A 23824-nucleotide genomic window follows, 5' to 3' on the forward strand; every position below is an offset into this window, starting at 1 on the left:
TACATTTCCATTATCTCCATACTGTTAATTTGGAAAAATATTTGGCTAGAATCATTCTTTGGTTTTAGTGATTACCTTTTTTCAGGTTTCAGAATGTTATTGTAACCTTTACCGCAACAGCTTTGGACTTCCAGCCACACCACTTGCTACTTGTCAGATCATTCACAAGTTTATTAACAGACTGGCATAACATTAATACTTGATTAAAATATTCAGGATTAAAAAACAAAACTTTAATTCATCTGAACACTTAGTCCACGACATCACGTAACGACTTGAGTATGAAATACCAGAGTGTTATTATAATTAACGTGGGGGCACATGGTCATTCCCTACAGATCGTCGTGTAAAGGATCGGATAGATGAGGCACTGTCGCTTCTCCTGAAAACCCTTCAGGTGAGTGCCCGCCCCTTTGGTGGTACCGCCCAGCTCCAAGCTCTGAGCTCCAATTCCGCCCAGAGGAGGGGCGGGCCGTCACCTAGGAGATAGGGCGGGGTGTGTCTCGCGGTAGAAGCTGCACTTCCGGGGATGGGGAGGAGTGAAGGCGCGGCGCTTGACGCTACGCCCAGCGACCAATCAGGAAGCGAGGCGCGCATTCAAATTGCCGCAGCCACGGGAGCCTGTGCCGGGAATGGTGAGTGTCGAGGTCTTAGGAGTGGGAAGCGCCTCCGAGCTGAGAGCGCTGAGGTTGCTCGCCCAGCGAGCCGGTGGGCTGAGAGCGTTGCGGTGTTTGCCCAGCAGGCCGGGGTGCTTGGGTGGGTGGTGCGGCTCGGTCCCCTTTAGTCCGAGGGTCCCGGGCAAGGGGCGCGGGGCGTCGCTCTGTCCACCCGGAAGCCGAGAACAGCGCCGCGGAGCGTGGAGCGGCGAACTGGAGGGGTCCAGGTACACTGTCACAGCCTGGCAAGACTGCCAGAGTCGCCAGGAGCCTCGGCCTGTGGTCGTGACCGACTTCTCTTGTCTTCCTTCCAGTCCTCTTGGAGATCTGATGGCCGAAATTCTGCAAACAAAAATCATGTTGATCTATGCAAAGAGCAAATGGCTTTTAGTTTCTAAGACAAAGATATATTGTCCCTAATTTCACCTCATATTGGGAGGGTTCTGTATTTTCACTGAAAGTTTAGCGGGAGATGCTTATACTCGAACTCTTTCTTTCTTCCTACAATGTCTCTTTGTCAAACTTTTAAAAATGAGCTTCTGGTAATTTGTTCCTTGATTGTAACAATGTCCAAATAGTTTGAATCAGTGACATTTTGTAAGGTAGACTCAGGAATTCAATTTTAAAGAGTTGTTTACGTCCATTTAAGGAGCATGACGAAGAGTGGCATTTGCACTGTTCTGTTTTAGATAATGCCTGGCAGATATTGTTGGCCTATATTTACCTATATGTGTGTAAACGCATGCCTGTCTAGTTTGTTGTATAATGAAGAAGTGACAGATAGTGTAGTTGTCTAACTTGAGGGGGTGTGGGCATCGGTGACAGTGTCAGGCTGGCCTTGAAAGTTCCAGTCTCTCACCTCGGCCTCTCTAAGGCTGGGATCACAGGCACGGACCATCACACCTGGCTACACACGCAGTTTGTAGTGTATAATGTCTGTGGTACTTTCTTAAGAGTAGCCTCCTTTGTGACATCGTGTTAAACTCCTCTGTAGGCATTCTTGTATTTAGGATACATTGACAAGTGTTCAGAAACCTACTTTGCTGCAGACTAATCAGACTAGATGCTATGATTCCAAGCTGGGGGCACTTAAAGTATGCTGACATACAGGTGTTGACCTTTCTTGAATCACTTTGTTGAGATTAAGGTCACCTGTAAGCTCCTTCTAAGCTGAGGAAATAAGGATGGGGAGGTCCTGTCTTTGAAGTCTGCAGTGTCTGTGGGTGCCTTGCTCCTAAGGGAACCCTCAGTAGATATTTGTTGAATAACAAGTGAAGTCCTTCGAGGGTGGAGATTGTAGGAGGCTGTGTGGAGGTGCAGTGGGAAGTGGTTTAGTCCAATGCATCCTCTGAGAGTTTGCTTCTGTAGTAGGAAGATCTCTCTCTTTTTAAAGTTTGTAGTAACCGTTTTATTTTTCATTTTTTGTAGTCGGCCAGATATTTTGTTGGAAACTGAAAAGAACAAAATGCCCAGCACCCCGACAAGGATCTGAAGGGCTTAGATCCTTCACATCCTCTTAAAAATCGCTTGCTGCCAAGATGTCAGTACACACTTCGCATAGCAGACACAACATCGGAAGCCTGGAGGTTTCTTCTTCACAGAAGATTTCAGCATCCAGTGGCCTCGTCCACAGCAGCCGGCTGGAACTGCACTTGAAGGCAGATATGTCAGAGTGTGAGAATCATGATCCATTCGTGAATGCTGGAAGTAAAACCATCGACATAAATAGCACTTATGTTATCTCTGCCTGTAAAAAAACAAGAGAGACTCCTGTTACCTCTGACCCCCGGAGACTGAGCCTCCAGAGAAGGGCTACTTGTGGGGACAGAGAGTCGTCTTTACTTGGAAGTGAGTTGGGAAACAGAAGAACAGCAGACACAAGTCTTAGGTTACAACGGCGGCACGGTAGAGCGGATTATGTGGGAAAGTGGGAGACATTGAATCCTGTGGGAGGTAACCCAGGAAGTGACTCTGCCTCCCAGGCATCGAGGACAGAAGCAAAGGGTGTAAATAATGATACCCGTGTCCTGTCGTCTGTCGTCTCCGTGAAAGACTCCAACGACACCGGGTTGACGAGATGCAAAGACCCAGGTCCTCCCGTTGGTGCCTCTAATGAAAAGGTGACAGTTAAGGACACAAACAGTAGAGCGCCTGTGGGTTCCCAGCGTCAGACTGAAGCTATGAGATCAGGACACTTAGTGGTGCAACTGACCGAGAGCAAGTCTGATACCCCAGTGTCAGGAGGAAGAAACTCACACCGTGGGAATGCTGGCAAGGACACTGCTAAACAAGTCGGTACATTTGGAAGCTCAGATACAAGAACCCCAGTGAAATGTGTTTTAGAACACAGATGGACACCAAGGCATGACCCGCCTCCACCGAAAAGCCCAGCTTTATCCACACCGAAAAACAATGGGAAGGACATCCCGAAACATGGCAGTACATTCAGAAGCGCGAGCTCAGAATCGAGGACCCCGGTAAAATGTGTCCCAGAACACAGATGGACACCAAGGCATGACCTGCCTCCACCGAAAAGCCCAGCTTTATCCACACTGAAAAACAGGATTGCAAGCCCTCGAGTTAAACCGAGGCCCAAAAGTTCTCTTTTTGCAAATAAAAGGGAAAGCTCACGAGAAAGCACACTCCCTCCAGAAGAAAACAGTCTAGTTCAGAAGACCTTTACAGAGCCAGACTCCTTAAAAGTAGAGAACAGTCAGGTGACCGTGGCGGTGCGCGTGAGGCCTTTCAGCAAAAGGTACGTCCGGCGTGTTAGCTCTCAGGCCGAGAATTCCATGTCATTATGTGTCTGTAAGACTCTGCTTCTAGAAAGCCAGTGTCTTTAAAGTCATTGGCATTTTCTCTTGGTACGGGGAATTGAACCCAAGACCCCATGTAGGTAGATATAATTGAGCCACATCTTCAGCCCACCAGTGTTTAGGCTTTGATTGTAGTTATACTGGTTATTTTTATAATAGAATACAAAATTAAAATCTATATTTTATACCCATATATAGGCATACACACACAAACACATACCTCTTTTAGAAACCGAGCCAGGCAGGATTGTGCACACTTTTAATCCCAGCATTTGGGAGGAGGAGGCAGGTGGATCTTTGGATTTGAAGCCAGGCTGGTTTGCGAAACAAGTTCCAAGCCAGCCAAAGCTACAGAGTGAGGCCTGGACCTAATGTGGCCAGGGGCAGGGGGAGGTGCCCTGAGTGAGTCATTTCATTCTCTCATGCAATCGCCTCTCAAATCTTTGATTTGTAGTGCTTGGGAATGTCTTCTTTCCTTTCAAAGAGCCACACAAGCTCATAGCTTCCCCAGAGAATGTTCTAGAATGGCATTCATCAACCGTATCACCTGCATTTGGTACATAGTGCTCATAAATGCAGAGGCTTAGCACACTTGATTTTGAAGGCATAGAATATTTCTTTAAAGGTGATTGCAGTTGGCGAGTCACAGATTATTGATAAGACTTTTAAAAAGTCAGCTGGGTGTGGAGGCCAGGCCTTTGGTCCCAGAGCTCACAGGCAGATCCCTAAATTCAAGGCCAGCCTGGTCTACAGAGTTAGTTCCAGGAAAGCCAGGGCTACACAGAGAAACCCTGTCTTTAAAAAAAAAAAAAAAGTAAAAATACTTATAAATGAGTGTATGCGTGTGCAATAAAATTGCTTGTAAGAATTTTTTTTTCTTTCTTTTTTTGAGACAGGGTTTCTCTGTGTAGCCCTAGCTGTCCTGGAACTCACTCTGTAGACCAGGCTGGCCTCGAACTCAGAAATCCGCCTGCCTCTGCCTCCCTCCCAAGTGCTGGGAGCAAAGGCGTGCGCCACCACTGCCAGGCACTTGTAAGTATTTAGTTGTTAGTATGTGGGAAACTTAGTGGATTTGGTGAGCACTATTTCAGCAAAGGAACTTAAAAGAGTTTGAACTGAAAGAGTAGTTCGAGGTAAGTTAATAAGTTATATAAAGGTTTTTGTTTTGTTTTGTTTTAAAGCAAATATGTGGTGGTGATAAGGGAGAGAGATGCTGGTGAGTTGTCCTAAGAAAGTCAAACTAACAAAAGCGTCACATCCATGAAAGGGGGAGAGGTGGTAGAGAGGCCGCAGGAGGGGAGGAGCAAAGCCCAGGATGGGTGACTGCAACTGTGGGGTAGTAAAGGACCAAGGAAGGGCCTGGCTGCAGACTCCAGACTCCGCTGGGAAGAGTTGAAGGGAGGGGGTGGGGGAGGGGAAGGGAGGGATTGATGACACAGATGGTTTGGAGGACACGGTAGATTTTAAAGCAGATTCTCAGGCAAGAGGCTGACAGCTGGGCCAGCAATAGCGGGTTTTCTACTAAGTGAAGACTTTCTAAGTGGGTGGAAGGATGCAAATGAAGCCTGGAGGTTTTAACTGAGGGAAGCTCATGCAAGGAAGGACACCCCACCCCAGCCCCACCCCCACCCCGTATTAACAATTGGCAACAGTATCCAGAGGACTCCAGTGTCCTCCAGGTTCATTAAGACTGTTTATATTTTATGCCAGCCTTAGATTTTTATCCCCATGCTTTTTTTTTTTAATTTAAAAAAAAAAAAGACATTTCATGATTTGAACTGAAAACATAGCTATAGGATGGGAACATTTTAAACATTTTCCATAGAAAAGTTTAAACACTGGTTTTCCGGACAAGGAATTTGAAATATCGGTTCCCTTTGAGTAGCTGCACTTGAAGGAACAGAAAATACCCTTTGGAGACCCTCCAACCTTGGTTTCTTCATTTTCTACATCAAGCTCAGGAATTTGTCCCCAAGGACAAATTTGTCCCCTTAAGCTTAGAGAGGCCTTTCTGGTACTCTGTGGAGATGGCACTCAGAGGAGTGAGAGGGCCTTGACTTTTCTCTCGCTGCTTCTTTTCATAGAGAGAAGACTGAGAAAGCATCCCAGGTTGTCTTCACCAATGGGGAAGAGATAACTGTGGAGCATCCCGATATGAAACAAGTTTACTCTTTTATTTACGATGTTTCCTTTTGGTCTTTTGATGAATGTCACCCTGGCTATGCCAGCCAGACAACTGTATATGAGACACTAGCTGCACCACTCCTGGACAGAGCTTTTGAAGGCTATAACACCTGTCTCTTTGCTTATGGCCAGACTGGCTCTGGAAAGTCCTATACGTAAGTAATATTGGTCATATGACTAACTAAACACGTTTATAAGTAATATCGGTCTTATAACTAACTAAACACGTTTATGTTTTCTTTCGTCAGAAACCTCATGGTTGTAGAAAGAATACCACTGTTGTTTTATTAAAATTTACAAACTATTGTGTGTGTGCTGTGATGTTTTATGCATAGGTACATGTGCCTGTTTGTGGAGGGCAGAGGACAGCTTTGCGAAGGTGGGTCTTTCCTTCTGCCTTCAGGTTCTGGGAATTGACCTTAGGTCAGCAGGCTTACCTTGCTGTCCCAAGATTATAGTTTTGACATCATGCAGATTTGGGCTCACGTCTCATCCGCTGTCCTAGACTAGATCTAGATATAAGCACACACTTGGCTCTCTAGGCTCTCGTTTACACATGAGATAATTTACCTTGTAAATGTAATTGTCTCTGTTTTGCTATAACTTATGTTTCTGTCTGTCTGTCTGACTGTCTATCTATCTATCTGAGACAGGGTTTCTCTTTGTAGCCCTGGCTGTCCTGAACTTGCTTTGTAGACCAGGCTGGCCTCGAATTCACAGAGATCTGCCTACCTCTGCCTCCCAAGTGCTGGGATTTAAGGTGTGAGCCATCCATGATTAGCTAATTTTGTTTTCTATATGTATGAGTGTTTTGCCTGCATACATATGGACCACATGCATACTAGGTGCCTGAGGAGGCCAGAAGAAGGTGTCAGATTCCCTGGAATTGGAGTTACAGATGGTTGTGAGCCATCCTTTAGGTTCTGGGAATTAAATTCAGGTCTTCTAGAAGGGCAGCCAGTGCTCTTAACCACTGAGCCAATTCTCTAGTTCTAACTTGTATTTCTTTTTTGTTGTTGCTGTTTTCTTTTTTTGAAACAGGCTTTCTCTGTGTAGACCAGGCTGGCCTCGAACTCAGAAATCCACCTGCCTCTGCCTCCCAAGTGCTATTATTAAAGGCGTGCGCCACCACTGCCTGGCATAACTTTTATTTCTTTTGTAAACTGAAATCATATCAAAGATGATTTATGTATGCATGCGTGTGTGTGTGTGTGTGTGTGTGTGTGTGTGTGTGTATACTAGGAACTGATAGTAAGATATCTTGGTCTCTCTCATGTTTAGTAGATCAAGACACCTCAATCTTTTTTATATTAACCAGTATGAGCAACTGTGAAATTACTGGATAAATACTTGACTAGAAGTTTTGGTCATATACAAGTACCTGGTTTTATTTTCCTAAAGTAGGGTCTTATTAAAGCTATAAGCAGGAGGGTTTGGAGAGAGGTGCTCAGAAGGAAGTCCTCGCCTGTTCTCTCACAGTAACCCTTCCCACTGTGGACTTCTGACATTCCCACTTAAGGACTGAATTGAGGTTTAGTGGGGTTTAGTGTCCCATAGGAGGTCAGAGGGCTAACTCAGAAACATAAAATCTGGGCATGGTGGTTCATACCTGTAATCTCAAAATGTGGGAGGCAGAGGCAGGAGAGTCAAGTTCAAGACCTGCCTGGGCTGTAGCCTAGTGGTAGAGCACTTGCCTAGAATATGTGAGATTCCAGGTTCAATCCCCAGCCCTACTCCCGTGCCCTGAAAAAAGAAGTAGAAGCCAGCTGGGTGGCTGTGTGAGACCCTGGCTTGAAGTAAGGCTTCGATGAGGCAGGTTTGGTTCCTGAGCCTAGAGTCATAGGTACTAGTGATGGGTCTCGGTTTCCGGGTTCTCTATTCCCTTCCCTTTTTTCCCCAAATGAGTTTTTTAAGATTTCCAAACTAATCAATGTTGCTTCCTTCCTGTTTACAATTTATTTCTAGGATGATGGGGCTTAATGAAGAACCAGGAATAATTCCTAGATTCTGTGAAGATCTCTTTGCTCAAATAGCCAAAAAACAAACCTCAGAGGTATGCTCAAATTCAGTCACAGTCGTGACCACCCAGACCCATCGCAAAGTCTAAAAGATGGCGTTCTCATTTCCAGATCTTGCTGCTTTTGTGTGGATGGACAGGAAGAGGGAAGGAGGTTCCCGAGGCAGAAGCAGTTCTGCCTGGGGGAGGGGTGGGGTGGGGTAGGCTGGGGGACAGTGGTAGGCCCACCTTCTGCTCCTGTGTTCTGGTCTGTAGCTCAGGCTGCCCTTGTATTCTCAGTTCTTCTGCCCCGGCCTCCTCCTGAGTGCTGGGACTCCCATGTGTGCACTGCCAGGCCTGGCTCCTTTGTTTCTCTCCTTCTGTGCTGTGTAATTTACAAGAAGGTAGCTATGTACCTGTTTGTGTATCTCTACAGACAATTAGGTGCACAGACTTAGCTAAACACTGCAGGGTCCTGAAGCCAGAGTAGGAACCCTGACTCAGCTTTAAAAGCCATGCCTTTGTAGCCATGCTACTGCTAAGTTATTTCTCCACTGGTGAAATGTGCCAAGCCAGACTAGCTCGTAACTTAATTATCCTGTTTAAACTAGTCTGCCATGTGAGTTTGAGGCAAATCTGTTCCTGCCTCTGACCCTATCCCAGGAACGCTCTCACCACCGGAACTCCCACCTCCTATTCCTGCCTCCACTAATAGGCTGTCAGCTTTTTATTGACAGGTGATGTTTCCATACAACACAAAAGAGATTCTTTCTATACCATGTAGGCTTTTGCTATCTGGAACTTTCTCTGTAGAACAGGCTGCCTCAAAGAGGCCCACCTGCCTCTGCCCCCTTAGTGCCATGATTAAAGGCATGAGCCCCCCATGCCTGGCTGCATTTTTGGCTTTTTGAGAAACCTCCACACTGATTTCCGTGGTGGCTCCACCAGTCCACACTCCCACCAACAAGCAGTAAGGGGTCCTGTCTCTCTGCATCCCTGCCAGCACTTGTTGTCTTTGTGAGATGAAAGATTAATTTTTTGCATTTCCTTGATGTCTAATTGTATATCACACTTAAAAGAAAGAACGTTGGTGTCCTTTCTCATGAGAACTGTCTGTCCAGTTCCGTAGACTTTTTTTTTAAAGTCAGGCTGTTCACTGTCTTGGTTTAATTTTTTTAAGCTCCATATATGTTCTATACACGAACTGTCTGTCAGATGTATGGCTGGCAAAGGCTTTCTCCCATTCCTTTGACAATCCATTTTCTACTGGAGAGTATCTGGATTTCTCAGCGCAGGCAAGGCCTTGTACCTCATTTCTTTACATCCTTAGCAATACACTAAAGCCATACACATGGTTGATAAGTGCTTAAAATATGTACAGATTTGAACTGAACTTTATCTAGAAGTTAACTTGTTAGAACTTTAGAAGAAAAACTTGCTTTATGGAGATTAAATATATAGAACATTAACCATTTCAAAGTGTACGGTTTAGTGGTGCAGTTTTTAAGATTATCTTTATTCATTGTGGGGCAGATGTGTCACAGGGTGCTCCTGGGGCTCAGAAGGCAGCTTGTAGGAATCTGTTCCTTGTTCTACTATGTGGGTCCCCAAGATCAAGCTCAGGTCCTCAGGCTAGGCACTGATCCCTTGCCTGCTGGCCCTCCTCCCAGGCCCAAGGGGCAGATTCTTCCTTTGTTTTTTGTTTTTTTTGCCCTGGGCCAGGGTTTCACTGTGCAACCCTAACAGTTCTGGAACTTGCTCTGTAGACCAGGCTGGCCTCGAATTTATAGAGGTCCACCTGTCTCTGCCTCCTGGAATTAAAGGCATGTGCCATCATTGCCCCACAGCTTCTACTGGTAAATTCTTTTTCTTTTTCTTTTTTTTTTTTTTTTTTTTTTGGTTTTTTGAGACAGGGTTTCTCTGTATAGCCCTGGCTGTCCTGGAACTCACTTTGCAGACCAGGCTGGCCTCGAACTCAGAAATCCGCCTGCCTCTGCCTCCCGAGTGCTGGGATTAAAGGCGTGTGCCACCACCGCCCGGCTCTTCTTAATGCAATCTCTATGTAGTTCCAAAAAATTTCCGTTGCCCCCAAAGAAGACTTTGAACATAATAAATTGTCATGTCCCATTGCTACTTCTTCCAAACTCAGGCAGTTACTCATCTGCTTCAGTCTCTGATTTTGTTTGCTTTGAAATTTTCACATAAATAGAATCATGTAATGTGTAACCCATGTGTCTGGCTTCTTTTACTTGGTGTTGTTTGTCGGAGCCCTGTTTCAGCAAGTATTAGTCAGAACTTTATTCCTTTCTGCGACTGGATAATAATACCACAGGCTGTTTATATCTGACACTGCTACACAAATTTACATTGGAATACTCAGTATTCTGTCAGAGTAAAAATGTGAGCCCTGAGCTAAATTTGTGCTTAACCTTTGAGGAACTTTTTTCCCACAGTGGCATTGCCATTTTATATTCCTCCCAAAAATTGTTTTTATTTTATGTGTCTGAGTGTTTGCCTACATGTACTGGTGCCCTCCGAGGCCAGAGGAGGACGTTGAATTCAGTCTAATGGGAGGTAAAGGTCATGTTGGTGCTGGGAACTGAATCAAATGCAGCAAATGCTCTTAACTGCTGAGCCACCACGCCAGCCTCATTTATTGTCCTCATGGGTATGAAATGCTTTCTCAGCACGGTTTTGATTGGCATCTCCCTGCTGACAGGTGATATTGATCTGTGCTTATCTACCAGTTATAGTGTTTCTCAGAGAAATCTCTGTTCAAGCTCTTTGCCTGATTTTTAATTATGTGTTTTACATTGGCAGTAAGAGTCCTTCAATAGATTCTGGATCCGGATCTGTATTAGACATATGATTTGCAATGATGCAAGGATTAAGTAAATTGGACACTTTGTTTCTATTCTTTCCAGGTCAGCTACCATCTTGAAATGAGCTTCTTTGAAGTTTATAATGAAAAAATTCATGATCTTCTGGTTTGTAAAGGTGAAAATGGGCAGAGGAAACAACCAGTAAGATTTTAAATAATTTTTCCTACGTTTATTTATTTGTTTACGGGGAAGGGTGGCACATGCATGGGGAGGGATGGACGACTCGGCTGGGACCCCTTCTCTCCTATCATGAGGACCCCAGGGATAGAACTCAGGTCATCAGGCTTGCTGGCAAGTGCCCTTCCCTGCTGAGCGAGCTGCCTCTCCTGTCCTTAAATCATTTTCAAAAGTGTGTGTGTGTGTATGTGCACATGTGCGTGCATGTATTTGTGTGTGTGTGTGTGTAGATGCGTGCGCATGTGTGGCGGTAGGTGATTAGGGACAGGAGGACAGGCTCATGGAGACTACTCTCTCCTTCCAGTGTGGATTCTCTCCTCAGAATCAGCTCAGGTCATCAGGCTGGGGGCAGGCGCCTTTGCCTGCTGGGCCGTCTGCCCCTGTTTATCATTTGTTTTTATTTCTATGTATGTTACTACATACATTTGTGAGATCCCTTGAGAACATTAAAGACCCCAAGAGGAGCCCCTCGCTCAAGCTTCGGGATAATAGCGGACCCCCAAGAATTCACGAGAGACCAAACTTGATGCAAACCACATGAGGCTTTATTTGGGGAAAGCCAGAGCTCTGGAGATGACTCATATCCCATGCAGGGGTAGAGGAGTCGACCCCAAGGGGAAAGGGGGCCCAGTTTTTATAGGTCCTCAAGGGGGAAAGGAGAAGGAGGGAGTAGGAGGATTTCCAGATCTAAACAATGTCTATTCTAAAATGATTGATTTGTCAAGAAATGGGTATGGGAGGGAAACAAGGAAGGAGTCTAATGAAGGTGCAGCAACTCTGGATTGGCCTCGACTGTGGTTGCTGGGGAGATTTTCCTACTCTATCCCAGCAACCAATATCACAAATACCTGGCAGTGAGGTGCAGCAGTGGGCACACACCTGGGTTCAAGGAATGGTCAGAACATTGGCAACAACGGGTTCAAGGAGCGACCAGAGCATTGTGCACCTCTATTTTTCTAAATCAGTGAAGCTCTAGTTCTGCTAACAATGAAATCTATTTTGCCAACTTCAGGGCTTCTGTGACCTTTTGCATTCTTTCAGGATCTTTCAAACATGGCTCCATTTTTTACAAAAATACTTTCATGTGATAACAAATCCTTTGAGTCTCCAATTTAACTACATTATTTAGAAGTATCTGAACATCACGAATGAAAATTAAATTAGTTGTGATTTAGCTTGTTCTTAATTTTTTAGCAAGCAGCAGGGCGTGGCAGTGCACACCTTTAATCCCAGCGCTTGGGAGGCAGATGGATCTCTGAGCTCAAGGCTAATTGGTCTACAGAGCGAGTTCCAGGACAGCCAGGTCTATACAAAGAAACCCTGCCTCAAAAACAAAAAACAAATTTTAATCAGATGTTGTCTAAAAGTTAAAAATAAAATATTTGCCCTACGATTTATTAAGACTACATGAATCACATTCAGAATGTCTAATAGTCTGTGGGCCAAAAAAATGGATGTTTTAAAAACGGTGTTCTTATAGAATATGTATTTCAATGGATTTGATGTTTTAAAATGCATGTGTGTATGGAGGGGGCCACACATGCATGTGTGTCTGCTGTGTGTGGAGGCCAGAGGCCAGCCTCCGATGTCATCAGAACATCGTCTACCCTTGAGGCAGGCTGTCCCATTGGCCCAGAGCTCGGCAGTTAGGCTAGATTAGCTTAGTCAGTAAGCCCCAGAGAGCCTGGTGCCTCCACTTCCCCAGCTAAAGCATTTCTGGTGAGGACGTTTCTTAGTGTCTCGCACATCTCGTGAGAACCTTCATTTCTTTCTGGATAGAGTAAAGACAGGTCTCTATCTCAAACTTGAGTTAAAAGGAAATTCAGAATTGTATTTTCTACTAAATCTCTGTCACATTCTTAACGCTGCAATGTCTCCCCCCAGCTGCGCGCGAGGGAGCACCCTGTTTCTGGACCGTATGTTGAAGGCCTGTCAATGTAAGTGTCCACTCGCCAGCGTGAGGGAGAGCAGCATTCAGAGAGCATCCTTACCACACTGCGTTTGCATCCCAGCTTTGAAGCCTGTATCCTCACGCTTCTCTCCCATCAGTCCAAGCGGGCTCTTAGTTCTTTGTTCTTGTATTGTATCTTTCAAAATGCCCGCAAGTCTCTGACACCAGCTATTGACTCATCTGACTATAAATGTCCTTTTGCTTCCTACTCTCATCTCCCCGCACACCCCCTCCCCCCCCCCGGCCCCTCCCCCCATCACCTTAGAGTCTTTACAACTCACGTTTTTACCCTGTTACTTTAAGAGGCTAAGTGAGGAGTTTCACCCCTGCCGGGAGTCACTGACTCTCTTCCTGCATTCTAGCGCTTTTCATTAGGGAAAAGGAAAATGGCTCGATATAAGTTCAGCTCTGTTCAGTAGCATGCATATTTTACATGTACATATGAGTTGATATGTATTTTGGTGTTACGAAATAGAATATTATAATGTTAAGATTCCAAGTTTTTTAGTAGGGAAAAAAGTCGTAATTTCTGGTAAAACTTAAAGCGTTATCATATTTCCTGACTTTTAAGGAGTGACATAAGGGAGAGTTAGTGTGATAATATTTGTGAATTGTTTCATTATTGATTGTCAGTAATTATTAAAAGATTATTAAATTATTGAGCAAGAATAAAATCATTAGTAAAATTGTTTTTTTCTTTTTACTTCTTAAAAAACAGGAATGTTGTGAGTTCTTACTCTGATATTCAGGTAAGATTGGTTCTATTTTATCTCGTTTTAACTAGATAGAGTGCAACGATAAACATTGATGAGACTGTTTTCCCTAAATTGTTGGCGCGAGTGAAGGGGAAATCTTGTGAACTGAACGTGCACGTTAAGTTTTAGCTAAACTAGCGGGTTTCTCAGCTAAAATACTGCACATCCTGTCACTGTAGGAGATTACAGAGAGAGAGAGGGAGGGAGGGAGGGAGGGAGAGAGAGAGAGAGAGAGAGAGATTTCCTCTTTTTTTGAAACAGGGTTTCACTGTGTAATTCTGGCAATCCTGGATCTTGCTCTGTAGACCAGGCTGGCCTCGAACTCAGAGAGATCTGCCTGCCTCTGCCTCCTGAGAGCAGGTATTAACGGTGTGCGCCAGCTCTGCCTGGCCAGCAAGATTCTGAAGGGTACCCTGGAGCACGCGTCTGTGAAAGAAACAAGTAGAGCAAAAACCAAAAGTGGCAACGGCCACGCAAATCGTTAAAAGATCATTTCTTTCTATAAGTTACCTAAGCATGTGTGTAAGTTACAAATGTATGTGACCATCAACTGTGCTTGCTTTTCTGTTACTTAATCTTTTTGAGTGAGTCACCGTAGGCCCGCCTGGCCTGCTTCTTTCTTACTAGAGCTGGCTGGAACTGGGAAATAAACAGAGAGCCACGGCGGCCACCGGCATGAACGATAAAAGCTCCCGGTCTCATTCTGTGTTCACCCTGGTGATGACACAGACCAAGGTATTTTTTATTGTAACTCAATTTCACTTTTTAGTTAAAATATAATTACATTATTTACCTCCCTTCCATCCTCCAGTCTCTCCCAGGCTGCCCCCTTCCTCCTTCTCAAATGCATGACCTCTTTTCCTGTAATTGTTATTTTACGCACACACACACATTACTCAACTTGTTTGTGTGTATATGATCTCAGGGCTGGCCCCGTGGTATTGAATAGACACTTACGGGTCTTATCCCTGAAGAAGACTGCTGCTGCCCCTCTCGGCAGGCCTCAGTTGCCTGTAGTCTAGCGGTAGAGTCCCGGAAGGGTTTTTTCCTTTCTAGATTGGCATGTCTCTTGGTATTGTCCCTGCTCAGGTCTTGTTTAGGTAGCTGTACCATTGAGACAATATGGAGACAAAATTTCACAGCAGGTCTCCTGGTCCTCCAACTCTTACAGCCTTTCTGCCTCCTCTTCCAAGATTTCCCTCAGTCTTAAGTGCAGGTGTGTGTGTGGCACACGTACCTGTTGGGGCCGGCACCCTGTGAGCAGTTGTCTCTGCTTTCTGTAAGGGTCTCTCATCAAAGAGAAGCCACATTTACCTGTGTATATAAGGATACATATTTAAAATACAGTTAGGAGTTATGCTACTTAGTAAAGTGGTAAAGGTTCTCCTTTAAGATCCACGACCTCATTACCCCTGGGTAATTGGCTGGGTTTGCAGGCATGGTTCCCCTTCTGTTGAGTGGGGTCTATTAGACAGCTGTTGGTTACAAACTGTGGTTATGAGCGCCACTATTGCACTGTTAGTGATCTCTCGCTTTCTGTGATGGACTATTGCATCGTTAGTGATCTCTGGCTTGCTGGTGATGGGTGGGGCTCATAGGCGCCATGGCTGTGTAGGACTATTGTTGTTTCCCTCCCCTGGCAGCTTCAGCTCAGCTCAGGTTAAGATCCTGAGTCCTGTGTCCCACATGCAAGTCTTCTGTTGGTGGTGGAGACTTTCATAGATAAGAGTGAATGTGTTTGTTTTGTGTTTGTCTTATTTACTCTGTAAATCTAAAAGTAAATATATAGATATTTTGTTATACATGTGAATAGATTTTAGGAAATGTCACATTAACTTTTATTGACTTGTTATGTATAACAATATAGGATTTTAACATTTTTTTAACAAAAAAACCAGGACCATTAATTTATATTATCAAAAGTAGATGACTAACAATTTATCATATCATTGATAAAAGTATAGCAATGTATGACAATATACAGCAATTTTAGGATACTTGGAAAGACGTTAGGAAATGGGAGGCTTTTAAGACTGGGGAGGTAAGGCAGGGAAGCGCTTAAAGATCCATGTTAAGGTGTCGGGCACAGCAGCTCGGACCTGCAGCGCAAGCGTAACGATCTGAGTTCCACACTCAGATCCTTGTCAAGGTGCTGAGCACAGGCTTGCAGTCTCAGCGCTGCAGAGGCCCAGACTGGCAGACCCCCAGCTCGCTGTCCAGCCAACCTGGGCTACATGGTGGGTAAGGTGGGACAGATGGCTTCTGAAGAGAAACACCTCACTTAGTCTCCTGGTCTGTGTGTGTGTGTGTGTGTATACACATGCATGAACATTCATACACGGGTACCCATGCACAGATACATATGCATGCAGAAATACAGAAAGAGTAATAGATTTTTTTTTTTTTTTTTTTTTTTTTTTTTGGGTTTTTGAGACAGAGTTTCTCTGTGTAGCCCTGGCTGTCCTGGAACTCACTCTGTAGACCAGGCTGGCCTCGAACTCAGAAATCTACCCACCTCTGCCTCCCGAGTGCTGGGATTAAAGGCATGTGCCACCATGCCCAGCTCCTCTATAAACATTTTGGTATATAATCTTTCAGTTGGTTATGATCACAATCAGATTTCACAAAACTTTTAACAATCATGTGCACAGAAATTCTTTGTAGAGTTAATTTTTAAAGTTTTATTCTATTATAATTGGATTTTCTCTGCTGTTAAACATTTATAGTGATTTGAAATGTTTTTTATTATACTGCTGAGATAATCAATATTTCTCCATTCATAGTTTGCTTAACATAACTATGTCGTTACGACTTTTGTTCCTTTAAAGTAAGCTTTTTTTTTTTTTATATTTGTCACAATCGAAGTGCTGTTCAGTATGTATCATATGTATCTACACAGTAAGAGGTGGTTTTAAAAAGAAATAATTTGGGGTCTGGAGAGATGGCTCAGAGGCTAAGAATACTAGATGTTCCTCCACAAGTCCTGAATTCAATTCCCAGCAACCACATGGCAGCTCACAACCATCTGTGATGAGATCTGAGGCCCTCTTCTGGCATGGAAGTACACATGCAGACAGACCACTGTATACACAATAAAGAAATAAATGTTTTAAAACAATTGTAACTTAGCTAGCTTGCCTTTTAAGGCTTACATTGATGACCTATCGTTTACAAACTCCTCAACCCTCTCCCGCGATGCTGCTGTAGACAGAGGTGGTGGAGGGAGAGGAACATGACCACAGGATCACGAGCCGCATCAACCTTGTGGACCTGGCCGGCAGTGAGCGCTGCTCCACCGCCCACTCGAGTGGGCAGCGACTGAAGGTAAGATGGCGTGTGCAGGCACTTGTCTCTGCCTCTCTGCTGTGGGTCAGGGTCGCACTGTGTTGCTGAGCGACCCTCCTGCCTCAGGCCCCATCGTAGCGGGGACCACAGGTGCACCCAGCATCCCCCCCCCACTCTTCTCCTGATGCTGAAACTCACTCTGAGGACATTGTTTTTAAGAAAGTGCACATTGAATATACTTAACAACAACAAAAGCGTCTTTATCTTTAGTACAGACTGCTGTGGTTCACACACTGCATTGGGGTTAAGTTTCAAAGAAAATGTTGAGTCATAAAAATGTCAATAGTTTATGGAGGAAAGTATTTACTCAGTAATTGTATGAGGAGAAAGGTATATATTGTGAATAAATTTGTTGCTGAGAAGTTAAGAAAACTAATCATTTTGAATCTCACGCACAGGAAGGTGTGAGCATTAACAAGTCCTTGCTGACTTTGGGGAAGGTCATATCTGCACTCTCCGAGCAAGCAAACGGAAAGAGGGTTTTTATTCCATATCGGGAATCCACTCTTACATGGCAAGTATCTTTCAAAGCATAAGTAACTGCATTTGGCTTTGGTTGTGGTGTATGTTTGTGGTGTATCCGTGTTTGTGCACATATGTGTGCAGGCATGCTTGCCTGTGTATGTACACGTAGAAGTCAGGGGTCGAGTCTAGGAGTCTTTGATTCTTTTTCCAACTGATTTTTTGAAACAAGATCTCTCACTGAATCTGGAGCTCAATGCTCTGGTTTGAATGGCTGGCTAGTCTTTGGGGTCCACCTTGTCCGCCAGCACTGGGGGTCTAGGTGGGTGTCTTAGTTACTGTTCTATTGCTGTGACAAAACACTATGACCAAGGCAACTTAGGAAAAAAAAATTAGGGAGAGAGAAAGAGAGAGAGAGATCTATCATGACCATAGTGCGGAGATAAGCAGCAGGCAGGGCAGGCATGGAGCTGACGTGGTAGCTGAGAGCTTGCATCTGATCCACAGCCATGAGGCAGAAGGAAGGGGAGGAGGACAGAGAGAAGGAGGAAGAGAGGGAGAGCTAACCAGAATGGCGTGGGCTTTTGAAACTTCAGAGCCCACCACCAGTGACGCACCTCCTCCAACAGGGTCACATCTAAACCTTACCAAATAGTGCCTTTCACCAAGTAAGACTAAGCATTCAGACATATAAGCCTATGGCTTATTCAAACCACCAAAGTCTGTGCTACCATACCCAACTCTTATGTGGGTTCTGGGGCCCTGAGCTCAGGTCTTCATGCTTGCATTGCAAACACTTCACCCACTAAGCATCTCTCCAGCCCCTGAAGAAGAACTGTGTAAGCTATGGTGGGTTGGGATGGGAGAATGCTTGCCTGGTATGCACAAAGTCTTGGGTTCGGACCCCAGCACTGCTAAACACACACGAGCACACACATACATGCACGCACACACACACACGCAGGCACACGCACACTCACACACGCGCAGGCACACACACACACACACGCAGGCACACACACATGCACGCACACACACATGCACACACACATGCACGCACACACACACACACGCAGGCACACACACATGCACGCACACACACACGCAGGCACACACACACACACGAGCACACATATACATGCACGCACACACACGCAGGCACACACACACGAACACACACACACACGCAGGCACACACACACACACACACACGCAGGCACACACACACACATGCACGCACACACACACACAAGCACACACACATGCACACACACACACACACACACACACACACGCAGGCACACACAGTGAAGGAGAGGATGAGGGGCTGCTTTCCTATCATTTTGGCATAGAGGAGAACTGTGAATTCTAGAAACAATCTCCCGGGAGTTGAATCTCAGCTCTACATCTTATAAATTCTGACTTGGTAAACTCAATAGTGTGGCCTGTTTCCTCATCTATAGAATAGAGATCACATAGAAACCTTTTAAAGCAGCAGTGAGGTTAAAGTAAAGCCCTAAGAGAACGAATGTAAAGCACCCTGCTTATGCTTATTAGGGTTTACCGCGTATCACCAAACGTTTGCTCCGTGTGTAACGTGGAATTAAATGATTCTGCTTGCCTAGCACTTAACAGCTAACACAGAGCTCTTCCGTGTTTTTATAGTTAGTGAACACTTTACTTCTGGTACATCATTACCCTGTATGCATGTAGTGTTCAACTTGTAATAAACACAAATGTAGATAGATAGCCCACAGCTTCCAATTGTTTTATTTGAAATTTTTCTGCTTTTTTTTTTTTTGGTTTTTCAAGTCAGGGTTTCTCTGTGTAGCCCTGGCTGTCCTGGAACTCACGCTGTAGACCAGGCTGGCCTCGAACTCAGAAATCCACCTGCCTCTGCCTCCAGAGTGCTGGGATTAAAGGCTTGCACCACCACTGCCCGGCCTATTTTTCTGCTTTATAATTGTGTGAAAGATGATAAGCATCCAGGAAAAATGACTCCTTGTTTTCAGGACTTTTTTTTTTTTTTTTTGAGACAGGGTTTCTCTGTGTAGCCCTGGCTGTCCTGGAACTCACTCTGTAAACCAGGCTGGCCTCGAACTCAGAAATCTGCCTGCCTCTGCCTCTGCCTCCCAGGTGCTAGGATTAAAGGCGTGCGCCATCACTGCCGAGCCAGCCGAGCCAGAACATTTTTTAAAAAATATTTTGTGTGTGTGCATGTTGCAGTGTGCATGTTTGTGTGTGTGCATGTTGCAGGGTGCACGTTTGTGTGTGTGCATGTTGCAGGGTGCATGTGTGTGTGTGCATGTTGCAGTGTGCATGTTTGTGTGTGTGCATGTTGCAGGGTGCATGTGTGTGTGTGCATGTTGCATTGTGCATGTTTGTGTGTCTGCATGTTTCTGTGTGCATGTTGCAGTGTGCAGGTTTGTGTGTCTGCATGTTTCTGTGTGCATGTTGCAGTGTGCAGGTTTGTGTGTCTGCATGTTTCTGTGTGCATGTTGCAGTGTGCAGGTTTGTGTGTCTGCATGTTTCTGTGTGCATGTTGCAGTGTGCAGGTTTGTGTGTGTCTGCATGTTGGCATTACCTCACATGGAGTGATTTCCTCTAACTCCATCCATTTCTGCGTGTGTTTCATAATTTCATTTTTCTCCTCAGCTGACTAATATTCTTCCCTTGTGTGAATGTCCAGCATTGTCATTATCCCTTCTTGTGTTGGTGGACATCCGGGCTGTTTCCAGTTTCTGGCTATTGTGATAGCGCAGCAGTGAAGAGGATGAGCAAGCGTGGCTATAGCACGATGCTGAGTCCTTTGAGTATATATCCAGGAGTGGTGTCGCTTGTCTGGAAGGAATCGTTCCAGCTTCCTGAGGAGCCACCACATTGGTTTTCATAGTGGCTGTACAAGTCTGCAATCCTGGCTCTACTCAGAACACCAGAAACTGGAAGCAGCCTAGCTGTCTGGCCATTCTGACTGCGGTAATCTCAAAGTAGTTTTCATTGCATTTCCCTGAGGGCTACGGATGTGGAACATATCTAAGTGTTTCTCAGCTGTTTGTGTTTTTATCTTTCAAGAACTCATTTTTAGTTGGTTTATTTGGGTTTTTTTGACGTTCTGGTTTTTTTAGTTCTTTATATATATATTGGACGTTAGCCCTCTATCAGATGTGTAGTCAATGAAAAATGTTTCCCCGTTCTATTGATTTGAGGTTTTCTAGACAGTTACTGCTAGCAGGCGGTTGTAGGCCAGAAGTCTAACAGTGGCTGCTTCTCTCTTTTCCTTAAAGGCTATTAAAAGAAAGCCTGGGTGGAAATTCAAAAACAGCCATGATTGCTACCGTCAGTCCCGCTGCCAGCAACATAGAGGAAACGCTGAGCACACTCAGATACGCCACCCAAGCCCGCCTGATAGTCAATATCGCCAAAGTCAACGAGGACATGAATGCAAAGTTGATCAGAGGTGACCATTGCTTCAAATTTTATTATCCGTTTTGCACGTATATGTGAGTGCACACTGAGTGTGTGTGTATGCACATGTGTTTGCATGCTGTATTGTGGACACCCAAGGCTAATGTTAGGAGTCTCCCAAGATTGCTCTCCATCTTTTTTATTTGAGGCAGTTTCTTTCAGTTGACCCCAAGCTCCTCAATATGTCTAAGCTAGCTAGCCAGTTTTCTCTGCCTTGCAAGTAGTGGAATTATAGAAAGGCTGCTATGCCCAGCATTTACATAAGTGCTACTTCCATTCTTAAGAACGTACAACAAGCATTTCAACAAGCCTCCCTCCCCATTTCCTTAATTATAAAAATATTCCACAATTTAGGTTTAATTAATTAATTCCAATTTTAATATAATTTTGAGAAAACTATTTTTCCATGCCTGCTTGCTAATGTGTCCTAGTTACAAACCTGACAGAGATGGAGGGGGTACGTGTACAGTGAGAGAGGGGAAGTGTGAGAGGGGATCAGGAAAAGGTTAGGAAAGAGTGGTTAAGGGGGAATGGAAATCTTTTTCCAGCCAGTCATCACATGTCTGTTTTACAAATCTTTAGAGTTGAAAGCAGAAATTGAAAAGTTAAAAGCTGCCCAGAGAAGCAATCGGAACATTGACCCTGAACGGTACCGACTCTGTCGGCAAGAGATAACGTCCTTAAGGATGAAGCTGCATCAGCAGGAGAGAGACATGGCAGAGATTCAGAGGTGAGTGCACTCAGAACCAGAAACACGGAGGTCCTGCTCCACACTCAGAGCACTGGGAGGCTGTGAGAGACTCCTGGATCTTTCTCACCACCTCCGTTAGAGTAGAACTCAGTTGTCATATGGTAAGTGGGTATCAGGATTCCGCAAGCTTCTCTGGTGGTCTCTTAATTTCGATCCTCCATAAATGGATTTTTAACTTGAGTGTTTTCTTTTTTGCAAAGAGTATGGAAGGAAAAGTTTGAACAAGCTGAAAAAAGAAAACTTCAAGAGACAAAGGAGTTACAGGTAACATTTCAATTTCCTAAGCTGACCCGAAATAGAAAAAGGCCGCCTGTGAGTTTCATTTCCTATCTTTATCATATAGCAATTCTGTACAGGGAAATACGTAAGGATAACTAACAAAGAGTCATTAGAGACCAAGGGCTCTCAGGCAGATCACAAAGCCACTGCTGGCCTCGCCAGTTCTGATCTGCTCCCGCACTGGAATCAGGCCGGCGTCTGTGTCCTCCTGAGCAGTCCTCCCTGGCAGCTCTCTGGCCCCCTGGCCAGACCCGTGTTGTCTCCGGGGGCCTTGACGCAGCAGCCAGGTGTATTGATGCGGAGGCCAGCACAGCTGGCGTGGCTGGTTCAGGGCCTGGCATTGGAGGGTGTTGGCGGCTTGATTCCTGGCTGCATCAGGAACCAGGCCCTCAAGCAGCAGCTCCTCCCCTGTTCCGTCCTGGGCTTTGCCCTGTCTGAGGCCACGGGCCCTTCCCTTTGGTGGTCACCTTCCTTATCCTCCTCACCGTGGAGTCACTGTGGGGTCACTCAGCTGTCCCTGCTGCCCCAGATGCTGGGTGTGCTAAGCTTTACCACTGAAACAGAAGAACCATCAGGCCCAGCAGTGGTGGCGCACGCCTTTGATCCCAGCACTTGGGAGGCAGAGGCAGGCGGATTTCTGAGTTTGAGCCATCCAGGGCTACACAGAAACCCTGTCTTGAAAAACAAACAAACAAATAAAAAACAAACAACAAACCAAAAGAACCATCAGGATGGAAGTGTGGGGGAAGAATAGCTGGATCTGGCTTGTGGTTGCCTGGAGCCTACATATAGGGATGGCAGACATTGCAAAGTTTCCTTTGCAGTGGGAAAGGTGGATATGAAGAAGGAAAGTCGAGGTTTTGGAAGGAGAGTCATTTAGGAGCTGCTGGTGTGGTGACAGCATGAGATAGTGAGAGCTTAGACAAGGGCCATGGCGGTCATGGAGGAGGGGTGTCAGGAGGCAGAGCTGTGGGAAAGGGATAATTGTCTTTATTGTTTCAGACTTTTTGTTCTGTGTATATGTATGCTATGTCATGGGGGATGTGTTCTGGAGATTCTGAGTGTAGTCACAGGTTTGTGACACGCCTTTACTGAGTCCTTTTCACCAGCCCTGGGATAATTGTTTTGAGGTTCAGTTGTAATAGAAATGACTATGAAGTCAACAGTGATTCCGGGTTCTTGAAATGTGGGCACTGCACTTGTGAAGCTGTAAGGCCACTGATGGTGGGGGTCGAGGCGACAGTGTGGGGGTATAGAGGACAGTTGATGAACAGTAACAAGATAAAATAGAGCCACACATAGAACTCTGAAAATGAGTATTGTCTAAGTCGGGCAGAGGGGTTGTAATGCTGAGGGAGGAATTTTTTTGTCTTAGTTTTTATTTTTGGAGGACTCAAACCCCTTACAGTAGTGAAATCCAGAGGATATCTGAGAAGGGTTCAGAGCAGCAGCCGAGGCCATGTGGGTGATAGGATGTGTGTAAAACTCGAGGGGAAGGGGCGGAGAGATGCCGCAGCAGGTTCTCCCTGAGTACCAGTGCACAGAGGTGAGGCGCTGAGCTCAGCTCCCCAGCGGCCATGTAAAAGCAGGCTGTGGCGGAGTGTTGGCAGCACATGCTAGCCCTCCTCGCTAGTGCTAGGAGGTCAAAGAGGTCAGGTAAGGAGGAAATAAGTGGATCCCTGCTGTTAAGTGGCCAGCTAGCCTGGGGTCAGTGAGAGAATCTGTCTCAAGAAATAAGGTGGAAAGTGAATGAGAAAGACATCCAGTGTTGACTTCTGGCCTCCACATACCCCAACCCCTACCGGAATACATGCACATAGACACACACTCTCAAAGAAAGCAGGAAAAGGGCTTGGGGAACGGTCAGGATATCCTGACAGAAGAGGTAGGATTTGCCAGGTGTGGTGATCCACGACTCTAATTCTAGCATCTCGAGGCTGGGCAGGGGGATGCTGAGTTTTGAAGCCAGCTTGGAGTACATTGTTACAGACCATGAGTTTACACAAGAAAGAAAACAAAAGAAGAGGTGAGATATGAGGTTGGGTAAGATTTTGGTAGGGGAGAACAAAGCATTGGAGAAGAGAAGAGGAGAGAGATCAAGCAGT

General features: G+C 45.3%; 1 protein-coding gene across 8 annotated transcripts in view; it reads left to right on the forward strand.

Annotated features, from left to right (window-relative positions):
- The first annotated feature begins 537 nt into the window (after positions 1–537).
- The window catches only part of Kif14 (kinesin family member 14), an 89638-nt gene continuing 66351 nt past the window's right edge, over positions 538–23824 (forward strand). For 6 of the 8 annotated variants that reach the window (XM_011248046.2, XM_011248039.2, XM_011248040.2 and 3 more), the window contains exons 1-13: positions 538–635; positions 2085–3411; positions 5557–5811; positions 7622–7709; positions 10577–10675; positions 12596–12648; positions 13381–13411; positions 14045–14152; positions 16625–16741; positions 17161–17276; positions 20509–20681; positions 21272–21419; positions 21641–21704. In XM_011248046.2, coding sequence (XP_011246348.1) covers positions 2195–3411; positions 5557–5811; positions 7622–7709; positions 10577–10675; positions 12596–12648; positions 13381–13411; positions 14045–14152; positions 16625–16741; positions 17161–17276; positions 20509–20681; positions 21272–21419; positions 21641–21704 — 2469 coding nt within the window. In that variant the 5' untranslated portion in view covers positions 538–635; positions 2085–2194. Of the gene's footprint in view, positions 884–2084; positions 3412–5556; positions 5812–7621; positions 7710–10576; positions 10676–12595; positions 12649–13380; positions 13412–14044; positions 14153–16624; positions 16742–17160; positions 17277–20508; positions 20682–21271; positions 21420–21640; positions 21705–23824 lie in introns of those variants that run through there. The other 2 variants (XM_006529730.3, NM_001287179.2) reach the window with 2 other exon arrangements.

Source organism: Mus musculus, chromosome 1 (assembly GCF_000001635.26).
Source record: "Mus musculus strain C57BL/6J chromosome 1, GRCm38.p6 C57BL/6J".
NCBI classification, from domain to species: Eukaryota; Metazoa; Chordata; class Mammalia; order Rodentia; family Muridae; genus Mus; species Mus musculus.